The sequence below is a fragment of the Acanthisitta chloris genome, unplaced genomic scaffold (genome assembly GCF_000695815.1).
Source record: "Acanthisitta chloris isolate BGI_N310 unplaced genomic scaffold, ASM69581v1 scaffold40362, whole genome shotgun sequence".
Taxonomy (NCBI): domain Eukaryota; kingdom Metazoa; phylum Chordata; class Aves; order Passeriformes; family Acanthisittidae; genus Acanthisitta; species Acanthisitta chloris.
In genome coordinates this window covers 65,949-78,745 of record NW_008659629.1, presented here as the reverse complement: position 1 = coordinate 78,745, position 12,797 = coordinate 65,949, and the positions used below count along the sequence as shown (strand labels likewise).

Below are 12,797 nucleotides of genomic sequence, written 5' to 3'. Positions count from 1 at the left end.
AAAGAGACTGGATCCACTACAGGAGGATTGGAAGCAACTGCTACATTAATGACAAGCTATATAGCTGCAGGGGAGGAGAGACCAACTTTTATATATAGAATTGTAGAGCTTTACCTGACAGAAATTTGGTAGAGATTTTGTTTGTGATGTTATTTTCATGCTGGAACACTGCTGTGATTTTAATTGCTGCTGCAAGTTATTTAAACCTATTATTACATGCATTATTATGTAACATATATGTATAAAGGCAATGCACATCGAATTTAAGCATATGAACATGCAATATCATTGTAGAATTGCTCTTAGAACATGTTCCTTATAAGCTATTTAAATCTAGCCCAGCTTTCCTCCTCGTTCACACTAGACCGGCAGTGCAGTGATATTCCCCTGCCATCTCTGCTCTTGCATACTAGTGGCAACATTGTCTCAAATGTCTTCTCTTTTCCTCAAAAACATAATTTCCTCATGCAAATCCTTAGAAACTATTGGAATTTTTGCCTACCAGTGCCACAGAATCCTCTGCCTTAGATGCTGTTTTCTGTCTCCCATTCTCTCTCTCTCCTGGCTGTAAACCATATCCTGAGCAAAAGAACCTCCCAAAGACCATTTCTGGACTCAACTGCCCTTTGAACGTTTGGAGCTGCATCTCTACATCAAAGCTAATCATACCTAGGAAAACAGCTTCTTTGGCTAGGGACCCTTGGTATTTTGCTGGGCTGTGAATACCTGATCAACCCTGTGGAGAGGTCTCAGCGTGGGCACATGATTAGGGACAGTGGGTAGAAATAAACATGAGCCTTTCCAAGTGAAACCAACCCCACACCATAATTCAAGGCTTTGCTGTTCAGGTCTTCTAAATTTCTACTTTATAATTTGTTATCCCCAGAAGTACTTTTGCCTTGCCTGACAAACCTCCATTTCTGTTCCTCTGGCCATCTGAAATTCCCTTTTAAAAACCCAGCTGTGAATAGGTGGTTATGAGTTTTGTAAGTAATGATTAAGTTGCAAAAGTTTTGCCTCCATTGAAAAAGCCATCCTGAATGAGAAGAAAAGCCCATTTAGGATTAATTCCATTAAGTTTAACATCCCTTGTCATCTAACACTTGAAAAATATACACACATACATACACCCCACACACCTCTACATCAACCCCCTTTTGTTTCCTATGCCCTAGATCAGATTGTTGCTTTGTGTTCACAGTGACAAAATTACTTTCTCTCCCAAGCCTTAAGGCTTCCTCCACGTGGATTAGAAGTCAAATCTGGGCACAATTGGAGGAAAATTCTAGTGTGTTCCTATGTTTCAAAGAAAACTGTAAAATCCTCTTACTACACAGAGAAGAGAGAATCTGTTCCACATAGTTTTCATCCTGGTCTTTTGACACTTACTCATGTTGTGAAGCAGATGGTTTTCCTGGCACGTCTTGGGGTTTCCCTGAGAATTCAGTTCCTACTTGTTCCTTGTGTGCTTGCCTCAGGAGCTCAGCCATGGATACTTCTGCCTCACTCCTGGGAGTGCTGTCCTGGAAGGGGGAATAACTGCCAGACACCTCTTCCTCGGAGACCAGAGGAGGGTGCTCAGTTGGCTCACTGTCCTTAGATATCCTCTGGTGTTCTTGCTTGTGTTTTGAAGTGAACACTTCTTCTTGCAGTGCAGAAAACCCTTTGAGAAACAGAGAGAAATGTCATTACAAGAATGCAGGAAGTCCTTCTCGTGCTCCATGTACACTTAAAACCCTTGGATGGAACACATTACTTGGAATTCTTACCCTCTGTAAGTAGCTGAAGTAACACTGGATTATCTCTACTATTGCCAGATTTGGACAGTAACAGGCAAAATAAATTATACCCAGAAATTTACCTGAATTAATTCATCTTGAAACCCTCAAAGTTCGAAAGAAGATTCACAACAAGTTTTTTCAAGCAGGTTAGGATAGATTTTAGTGACTTTCCCCCCCACCTCATCTGCCTCTGGAAAAAATAACCACAGAAAAATGGACATTCATAGAGCACTAGGTACAAGAAGTAGCTCCTCTGTGTGTGTACTGGGTATGTGCGGGCAGGTTTTGGTAGTGGGGGGGCATACAGGGGTGCTTCAAAACATATAAACACATCTACCCACCCCCAACCCCTAAGCTCAAAGCAATACTGAGTTAAGCAGACAGAAGTATCACTACTGGATTCACATAATTTGGAGGTGATTCTTTGGTGTACAACCAATGACCTAATCCACTCAACTTTTACACTTAAGAAATGCAACAGCATCCTGCAGAATTACAATACCCTGGGTACTTGAATCTGAAGGGGTTTTTCTTTCCCAAAGCATGGAATAGTTTTCCTTTTATAAGTCTTGGTTGAATCCTAATACAACCTTCTGAACTTTCATAAAAGCAAATAGAAAAATAACCAATAAACTGGGAAAAAGTTTCTGACCACATGGTTTGCTCATTAAGAATCAACTAAACCACGGATTTACACCTGGTGAAATGGTGCCCCATGTGATTCCATGCTTGCATTCATCCACACTATCTGTGCTTTCAAGAGGAGATTCTAACCCTCAAATCATTACAGCTAACAGATTAGCCTAGTCCAACATTTCAGAGCAGAAACTAGAGCCTGGACAAGGTCACCTGGGCAGTGTGGCTCAGCAGACACTTACCTTCACTGTGATCCAACCCTATTGACTGCTCCATTTCCGTGTAGGTGCGAGTGCCATGGACCTGCATGGAGTCGATGCCGCTGGTCTCCATCAGGTGGACAATATCCATCCGGTTGATTTTTGTAAGACATTGGGTAAGATTTGTATCTGTGGCATTAGAATGACACCATGGAGCTGAGTTAAGAATTACACACACTCTCTCCTTTCACTATTCCATAGGAAGGGCAGATATAGGATGCTGACCAATATAATACCATACATAAATGGCACTGCTGATACATTTAGAAGCATTGCCATGTTCTACAGACAAGACTAGAAATAACCTCAAGTACAATCCATGATCATTCCTCTGATAGCCTTAACCTTCCCCAAATTTTCTCTTTGTGATTCCAACACACACTTGTCACCTCAACTAGCAAATTACACGTAGGATGACTGAAACAAACCTGTTGCATGTTTCCCATCCCTTTCAAGCCAGTATTTGAGGAGTGCATGGCTCTGGTCTTGGAGAGAATTGGGGTTTTCAATTCGGATCTGGTGGATTTGCTCTTCTGTGAAATCCAGTTCTCTTGCTAGCTCTGAAAAAGAAATCCATGTCTGTAAAGAGCTCATCTACTATACTCCCCTGGACTGTTTTCATTTTGGACTTGATTTTGGAGGGTGACATGTTTTACCAGGGCAGAGGGAACTCTAACCCCAAATAACTCTATTTCCAGGCTGGATTGTAAACTGGTGCCACTGTAAACTTCAACAAACACAGATTAACTATGCCTTAGGCTCAAATCCTATGTAGTCCAATGAGTTTGGACAAAAAACAGCCACTATTTCACCTCCTCAAAGTAACACTTGACACAGTTATCTTTACTGTGAGCAAACTTTACCATAATAAACCCAGGAATATTTATGCAGCTCTATCACCCTGCCCTCCCTGAAGTGTTATATAACATTAATGTCCATTTTGATGAGGATCCATTTTTTTCTAGTTTTGTTTTCAGAGCTATCTATTCACTTTTAATAATTTTTCAGCATATTCCTAATCTGTTACATTGCACATGTCCAAGTCCTACTGATTTCAAGATAATCCACGTTGGGATAGGTGACACATGCTCCCAGTTACTCTATGGATTGAAGCAGAGGACAGGAAAGGAAGAGGTGAGTAACATAAGCAAAAGTAGCTGTGATTGTTTGCATGTACTCTGAGGATGCTGATAGAAACAGTATAGAGCATAATCTTCGTTATCAAGGAGTTCAGATGTTCCCCCTGGTATACAGCTGCTCTAACTCCTAGAGCCTGGATTATTGTTGGAGTGTGATACTGTTCTAGTGAGAGACAGAAAAAAGTGTAGACCTGACATAATTTTTTTGCAGCAACATTTTTGTCAGCCTGTGCTGTTTGACACAACATGGAGATTCCTACACAGTGCTTTTTAAGAGTCTTTAAGCTGATTTTCAACAACAGACATCTGCATCTCATTCTGTGGTACTTTCACTTGTCCCCAGTACCATTCGCTGCCTCAGGTCTGTTAAATCCACAATATTGAAGGGATAAGTGCTAAGAATTGGCTCCTTGTTATCCCTTTTGGGAATCTCAGTAACCTGAAGACAGCAAGCTACTAAAATATTTCTATAAAACACCATTAGATAGTCAGGAAATCATCTAAATGAACAGGAAAAAAATTATGGATCGTTCCCCTCTCTGGAGCAGATGATACACGTTTTACCTGTCCAGCTGAATCCCAAGTGGTCAGCGATGTGGGCCAGTCTTTCCTCCGTCCTTTCCTGATCATCCTGTTGATCTAAAGGTCAAAGAGAGCCACAAGTTGCCTTTTGCATATTAAAAACTGTTTCCATAGGTGATACAGCCCAAGAAGGGAAAGCGCTGGTTTGTCTAACTGCTGTGACTAATGTGGACAGGCCATCAGAGCTGGTAACTACAGGGAGGACTGCCAATCCCCAGGTTCAAAAACAACTCCAAAAAGCTTGATTTTTCAAGGAGCACAGGACTACTGACTTTTTCCATTTGAAAATCAGGCTTTTGTGTGAAAATCTAAGCAAGGACTGAAGCACCTACTGTGTCTATTTTGGCCAAGCTTTTTACTCTAAAACTTCATTCTAGCATTAAATTGAAGACCTGAAGTCAAGAGCCCCTTTCCATGCCTCCTTAGTAAATGTCAAGGTTGAAGAATTCATCAGGACTGGTTCTTCTGATTACTTCTTTCTGTTGTAGGGAGGGTTTTGTTCAGACAGCCCATACAGCACTTCAGATTATGGTCTGTATTTGAGTCATTAATTTAAGTGTCTTTGACCCTTTAGACTAAGGAGTGAGACAAAATACTTACAATGAAGGCAAGGAAAAATCAGATGGTCATTGGTCAGTCTTCATTTATTTCGGTAATGGTGAGACTGACTGCTCCTCCCATCCCCCAAAGGCAATTTGAGGATGGCAGAATTGGGGTTTTGATTTTCCCTGAAGGCACACATGGATCGTGATACCTCAGAATCAGAGAACTGCTTAGGTGTCATGATATATGCACATGTTTCAGCTCCTGGATTTCCATTATGGCCACTCAGTAAGAGTACACAAGATGGAACAAGAGAACCAAACACCAGAAAACTTGTACTAAAGCTTCTGGTGACTCAGAGTTTCAAACAGATTGTCAAAAAAAAGGAACATAAAAGGCTTAATTCTTTCAAACTGCTGCAGATCTCTTTGTGTAACCACTCAAAAGATATAAATTTGCTTGTCTCCCTTTAATCAATGCCCAAACCTCTCATCGTTAGTAAAAGTTAATAGTTAGTAGCAGGGCCAGGGAAAGTCAAAAGCCAAAACATGCATGACCTAGGCAACTGGTCTAATGGTAAAACAATACATATTGTCAGAAGTGTTGGTGTTTATCAAGGTAACACTTCCCATAAAGCATTTATGGTTTGCAATCTTGAGATAGTTTCACAGACAAGAACACAGACACAACACAAAAAAAACCAAACACGGCTCACGGGGGGGGAAAAAAAAGCACAACTAACCACTAAAAGCTGAAAAGAAATGCCACACGCATTACATCTGTATACAAACACACACACACACACCAAAGAAAACAACGAACAAAAGAGTTTAATTCATGACATGCGTCGCACAGGGAATCCCAGTTGTTGGCAAATACCTTCAGCATGGTCATGGACATTTTCGTCAGGGATACGTTCAATCTGAGTCTCTACGGACTCATCCCAAATGGGTCTGATGTCAAAGATGTCTTCAGGAACTGACTGCTGGGTCTCACTGGATGGCACATTTTCAATAACTGAAACTTCTAGGGCACTACTGCTTTCATCATCTGAAACTAATTCTTGCTCTCTCTCTGACTGTGTGAGTCTTTCCACTAGTTTAGAAGCTTCATCACTAATTTCTTCAAAGAACTCTATGGAGTTTTTGTAAAGATCAAAAAAGTGTTCCTTACTTTCCTTTGTGGGACTAAAAGCACCACGGGAGCCTGTGGTGCTTCTGCTTTTAACTGGCAACCGGGATGAAAATACCTTCGATCTTGCTGTTGTTGCCTCATCTGAGTCTAGCTCAAAGTTCAGCTCGCTCTCCCTCTCTGCTTCTGCCTCAGCATAACTCCTAGCTTTGACTGAGTGTTTAGTCTTTGGGTCCACGGGACTACTCGCGTCAGATTCCGATTTGCTCCGGTTCTCTTGTTTCATGGGTGCCACGCTTGTCACGTCGAGAGCTTTGGGGGACTCTAGCCTGTGGACAGGCATGTCTGAGTATGTGTATTGTGGCTCAGCTTTTTGGAAAGCAGTTTTGACAGGAATTTTAGACTTTGGTTTTGCTTGGTCATCTTTTCCTTCACACTGCAAACCATCCGGGCAGTCATCTGGGGAAAGGCTCTCATTTTCTGGTTGCTGGGAGGGTTGTGACACAACGGCAGCTGTTCTCACAGGGATTTTGGATTTGCTTTCACAAGAAGGCACGTTCTCCATTGGAGCAGTGGGGATTTCAATCACAGATCTCTGTTCCTCTGGGGAGGAGTCTGGGGACTCCTCACCCTGATCAGAACTAACTGATCTAGTGACTTTGGAAAACTCTACTTCATCTTCTACCACACACTGCTCAGGAGAGATGGGGCAAGGCACCTGACTGCTATCAACTGTGTCAGTCTCCATTCTGGGCTCAGCTTCAGAGGCAGCAGTTTCTTTCTTTGGTGATTTTGAAGAAGCTGAAATGCCCATTTTAATTGGAATTCTGGATTTAAGATCTGCTTTTGAGGTGCCTGTGCCGACACCTTCACCTGTCATTTCTTCTGAGTTATCGCTAGGCTCGGGCGATAGGGGTGAATATTTCAATGTATCTTTCCCTTGTATATCTGACTCCTCTGATTCTGAAGGTGCAAATGGGTCTGGTGAGTCCACCAGCTTTGAAGATTCCTCCTCTGCTGCTTCTTTCCCTTCCTCAGATAATGAAACTTCTTCCTGAGGCTCCTGCCCCATCTGGAAGAAGTGAAAGTTTTCATCCTGGTAGTTCCTTTTTGTCATGTCAATGGCTCCACTCCTAGTCATCTCAAATAACTTGCCTTCCTGAAAGAGAAAAGGATTTTGCTCACTGAGTGGTGTCCCTTCTTCGGTGGGTGTCCTGGCTGGTGTGGTATCAGGGGTTGTGCCTTGTGAGCGCCTGTCTACCATCAACCCAAATATCTTTTGTTCCTCTTCTTTCACCCGAGCTTCAAAGGCTTCATCATCTTCACGTATTTCACTCCACATGTCAGAATCCACATCGGTTTTAGTGATGACAACTCGACCCATGAATTTATCTGTTTCATCTCTTATATCCTCAAGGGCAGATTCAGCTAACTTGATGGAGTCTGAGGCCAAAGACCCTTGTGACATTGTCTGACATCCATCCTCTGGTTTGGGCTCTATTTCCATATACACTTCCTCTGAAGAGTGATATTCACTACCTGTGTCTCTGCTAAGTAAAGTTTCACCAGTCTGATCTTTCCCTTCTGCAATAGAATAGGTTTCCCTAGATAACACAGTTCTGCCAGCTCCTACCTCACTTTCAGAGTCAATAAAGAAATGTCCAGAAGACACATTTTCATAAGGGCTTACTATATGTGGATCATTACTGTCAGCAGCATCTGCTGCACAACTCTCAAGTTCCACTGTTTCAGTGGTAAGGGATGAATACCCTGGCAAAGGTTCCTCAGCACGACTGTCTCTTTCTGATGTTTCAAAACCTGCATCTGCTTTTCCTGAATCCCTTCCCAAAGCAGAATGGTCAGTGGTATCATCTTCAGCCAGTTTGCCATCTTGTGGTACAGAGTACTCGGTAGTACTGTGCCCACAAGAGAGACCATCTACCTTCTCAGACACAGCTCCTGTAGAAGCGAGATCTATGTGTGTTAATGAGGCCACAGGTTTGACAACTTTTTCAGTAGCATCGCATTGCTCAAGAGTTAGCGAAGACTCAACGTGAACTTCTTTCTGAGACCTGTCACCCACGGAGTGACAGAGAGTACCCCCAGATGGTGTGACCAGGGCATCAGGACTGACTGTCTCGCAGTCATCTGTACCATCACACCACTTTGATTCAGCAGTTTCTGCTGATGCACACCCATTGGAATGACAAGTGCCTGATCCTCCTGTGGAAGCCTTACAGCTGCGCCCAAGGACAAGTGGTTCCTCTTTGTCACCTTTGCCTTCTGCTTTAACTGCACCTATCCCGACAGAGCACTGCTGGGAATCAATGGGGTGGAAACCTGCTTCGTCGGGGCTAGAGCTGGAGTCGATGCTGGATGGTAAAGGTGAGGGTGGCTGCACTCGGATCACAGGCTCCATTAAGAGGCCTGAGTCTGCTTCTTTTTTGAGCTGAGTCAATTCCGGCTCACTTTCAGAAGAGGAAGAATTCTTTCTAGACTCAGCTGCAGGTGTCACCACTGTAGGAATATCTTTTTCTCCTACAGCTGTTGGCTCTTGTGTTTCACCTTCACATGCAGCCTCTGAATTGGCAGCTACAGAGGAGTCATCTTGCTTACGATGCTTTTTGTGATCTCTCTTCTTTTTTGCCTCTTGTTCCAACTCATCAAACATCTTGATTTTGGTCACCATTTTAAACATCTCCTCTTCGGGGGTGAATCTCTTCTTTGGTTCACTTTCTGAATCGTCCTCTGCTTCTTCATTGACTTCAGGGATTGTGGCTGACTTTGGGATGTTTGACAGTGCCTGTGAGTCTGCTGTTTTAGGTGTGATTTCATAGCTAATTTCTTCAGAACTAGGAGTTTCGGGGGAAACAGGACTTTTCCCCGAACTCTCCATGAGGGATGTTTGCTCTAGACTGTCATCATCGGCACTTCCCTCAGGGTCACGGAGAATCCTGGAACGCACTGATGCCAGCTCTGGGCAGGCTTCTCCTTTGCTAAGAACAGACTGAAGAGGACCCTGCCCCAAAATACAAGCCTTCACTGTTTGTTCTACGGGGCTGCTTTCAAGGGAATCGCGGCAGGGAGACTCTTTCATAGGACTGGGCTCCAAAGAGTCGGGCGTTTTGTGTGATGAGTTATCTTCTAGCACTGGACTTGCTTCCAGGGAGTCTTTATGACTTATAGTCAAAGAGTCATCTGCAACTGGGCTAAAGCTTTCACTATCATGGCTAGCAAGTGAAAGTTCCAATTTCTGGGGACTTCTAACCGCAACACGGCGTTCACAGGTTATATCTTTTTCTTTCTCTAAAGCAGTGTCATGTGTTTCAGAAGACTTAGTGAAATGTGCAGTGGTTCTGGATTCTTTATCCCTGCTAATATCTTTCATAATGGAAGCTGAGCTACTTTCTTTAGGTTTATCAGCCTCTTCTTCAGAGGCTGTAGGTACATGCTCTTCTGATACATGGTCAGAACGAGACTTACTAGTCTCAGTAACTGCATCTAGCTGTCTCTCAGTAATACCTTTTTCATCTTCCTTTGAGGAGAGTTCCTTCGGAGAACATGTTTCTGCTGTTGTGTGTGCTCTAGCCGCTCCTTTATCTTCTTCAATTTGCCCATTGGTTTTCTTTGGTGAGAATGAAAGGCTTTCTGGGCTCGTTTCTGGAGTCTCTGCCAGACCCTCGTGCTTGTAACTTTCCTCAGAGCTGATCTGAGGGGTTCCATCAAGTAGGCTGCCTGGTGTAGCCACACCTTCATGTTTAAGGCTCTCTGAGCTCCCTTCAAAAGCAGCACTTTGCAGAGAAAGAGCAGGAAGGAATTCATCTTTCCCGTACTCTGTGGGACAAGCAACACCGAAAGGACTGGTGATTACTTGCTCCAAGTTCAGTTCTCCATCCTCTGTCACTGAAAGGTGCCGGAACTGTTGGTATTTGTCATTGTCCTCCAGTTCTTCTTTAATGACATCAGAAAAGTCTGTTGAGGTTTTTCTGTCAGGGCTGATCTGGAAGTCAGGATCTCCATGGTCATCAGAAGTCCTGCCCTTTCCAGCTGCTGTTTCTTTGGCACTTTGATCAATTATGACTGGAGGGAGAGGCTCGGTTGGCTTTTTGCTGCTCTGCTCTTTTGCCTGGTCTTTACCACCAGCTTTCTTGCTAGTTTCAGTGCTAGAAATTTGTGTTTTTCCTTTCTTAGACTGTGGCTCTTTCTCTGCTTTTGATACTGTGCTGGGTTTGTCCTTTTGTTTGTCTGTCTTGAGGCTTGAGACTCGCCTCGTTTCACTCTGCGAAGGAACTGCTTTCCTCCGTGTTGTTTCTTTCTCGGGGGTCTGTTGCTTCTGTTTGACAGATTTGTGCTCGAACAGTCCAGAGATGTTCTTGGACGGGTCTTGGCCCGACTGGAAGGCTTTCATCAGTTCCCGAACTGACATGGTCTCTTCAAGCCTCTCTGTCTTTGAAGAAGGTGAGACAGGTGGTTGGGCTTTCTGTGCTACTGGTTTTTTGGCTTGGGTTGTTTTTTTAGGAGCCTTTTCAGCAGGGCTTTCTTTGCCTTGCACTCTGACAGGTAGTTTAGACCGTACTTTTTGCTCATCTTCCACTCGTTTCTGAAGGGCTTTCACCTTGTCTTTGATTGAGCCAATGGGGGTTTCCTCTATAACAGGGGACACGGCTTTAGCCTCTGGAGCAGGTGTCACCTTCAAGCCAGATTCCCCAGCCGGTGACTCATCTGCGGTTGAAGCAGTGAGCTTCGGTAGCCTCAGTTTCTCTCCACTGCTGTGTGCCTTGACTTCCTTTGGCTTTGGCTTCTCTTTCAATTTTGTCCTAAGAGGCTTTTTAACCTCTGAGGCTGGTTTGTGTTGCTCCTGTGAGCTTTGTTTGCCAGTCTTTGGAGATTCTTTTCCTCCTTTTTCAGATTCCCTGCTTATTACCACAGCTTCAAATTTCTCTCCTGCTAAGTCCTCTTGTAAGGTGTGTGGTTCTATGTCATGAAGAGAAACGTATGATTTTGAATCCTCTGCAGGGCGATCTACCTTCCCTGTCATGCCTGGCTTCCCTTTTTTGGTTGTCCCTTTGCCTACCCTGACTTCTGCAGAGGTTTTCTCCGTGACTTCTGAAGGAGCATTCCTTCTGGCCTCTTCAATTTCTTCATCACTGACAATGATCCATTCTTCTTCTATGGGTTCTTGTTTGGACTTCTGCAAAACATGTTCTCTGGGATATGATCCACCTCTCAGAATTTCATTGACTTTTTCTAAGTCCTCTTTCACTCTTTCAACTATTTCAAAAGGCTCTCCTGGCTCATCTTCAGCATTTTTCCCAAGATCTTTGACTTTAATGGAGCCTGATTTGTCAGAAGGGTCAGTTGTCAGGATGGCAGTCATTTTGATCAAGTCTTGTTTCATCTCAGAAACTTCAGACAACAGGTCTGGACTGGCTAGCACTGGGACTTCATTAACCAGATGGCTTTTCAGGATAGATGTTTCTGTAGATTCTGTCTCGTCATCTTTGATGCCAATGAAAAACATTGAAAGTAAAATGGAAATCAAAAATAGAGATTGGAAAATGTAATCAGGACTGAAAATGACAGTCTTTGGTTGCAGTGGTAGGAAGGTGAACAAAATGGGCCGGGAATGGTGGATCCACAAGATCTGAGGGTACAAGAGCAAAGCAAAGCTAACGGGGGAAAAAAAACCAACTGAAAAGGAAAATGGCAGGAAATAACTTGCTTAACTTTTTCGCTAGAGCACAACCACACATACAGTATCAAAGCTGGAACAAACCAAATCAGGACACCACTGAAAATAAACCAAAACAACAACAACAAAATCTCAAATCAAAACCAGAAGAAACACAGTGAAGTTACACAAAGAGAGGCATCTCAAGATTGTTCAGATGTTACAGATCAATGTACAAACAAAAAGAAAAACCAGAAAAAAGGGGGAAAGCATTAGAACTGATTGAAAGTCGATTTCCTCTAAGAGAAAGCCAGTGTTAGCAAACTGTCAGAATAACAGGGGGTTAACAGTTTTGTTTTTCTTAGTGACCAAAATAAAAGGTGAAAAGGAATTCTGCAGTAATCTAAAATGTGATCGAATCCGTAGAGATCTGAATCAGCTGCAAACCGGCATTTCATCTAAGGGGATCTCACACCTACACAATGAAACAAACAAGTCTTTGGTTTTAAGAGGCATGGTCCTTTCCTTGGAACATCCTCATTGACAACTAATGAACTGACTGAGGAAAGAGAAGACAGAGAAGAAAAGGAGAGATAATAAGAAAAAACTGTGAATCAACTTAGAAGTGATTTCAGAGTTTTAAAAAATGTAATGTATGGCAAACCCAAAGTCACAGACAGTCACGCTAGACACACACGTACAGTCCATGTAAGGCAAGTTATTTCCATGCAAAGCAAAGGTGTTGCAAATGCTGCTGGGTATGTAGCTTTGGTTAAAAAACAAGAGCTCTACAAATTAATCCTAGAAATCAAAGGTACATGAAAGTATTGTCAAAACATACTGTGGTGAAATATTGGTCTGATCTGGCAAGTGTTACACAGGTAGTTCCCCTTGTGCCACTGCTGCCTGCTGGGAGTGCTTCGTGTCAGCAAGGACTGGTAGGAAATGGATGCTGAACAGAATGGAAGAGTGGAGGACTGAAGCAAGTTATGAACAGAATGCAATGCTTAGTAATTACAGCAGGACATTTTGCTTTTCAGGCTAGCACTTCACA

General features: G+C 43.1%; 1 protein-coding gene across 1 annotated transcript in view; it reads right to left on the bottom strand.

The window, feature by feature from the left end:
• Positions 1-12,797, bottom strand: part of ANK2 (ankyrin 2, neuronal) — a gene marked incomplete at its 5' end in the record, with an annotated part of 80,422 nt that overhangs the window by 6,872 nt on the left and 60,753 nt on the right. Inside the window, 5 exon segments of the mRNA XM_009069439.1 lie at positions 1,384-1,663; positions 2,660-2,806; positions 3,106-3,237; positions 4,381-4,455; positions 5,821-11,571. Of these exon segments, the coding sequence (XP_009067687.1) occupies positions 1,384-1,663; positions 2,660-2,806; positions 3,106-3,237; positions 4,381-4,455; positions 5,821-11,571 (6,385 nt within the window).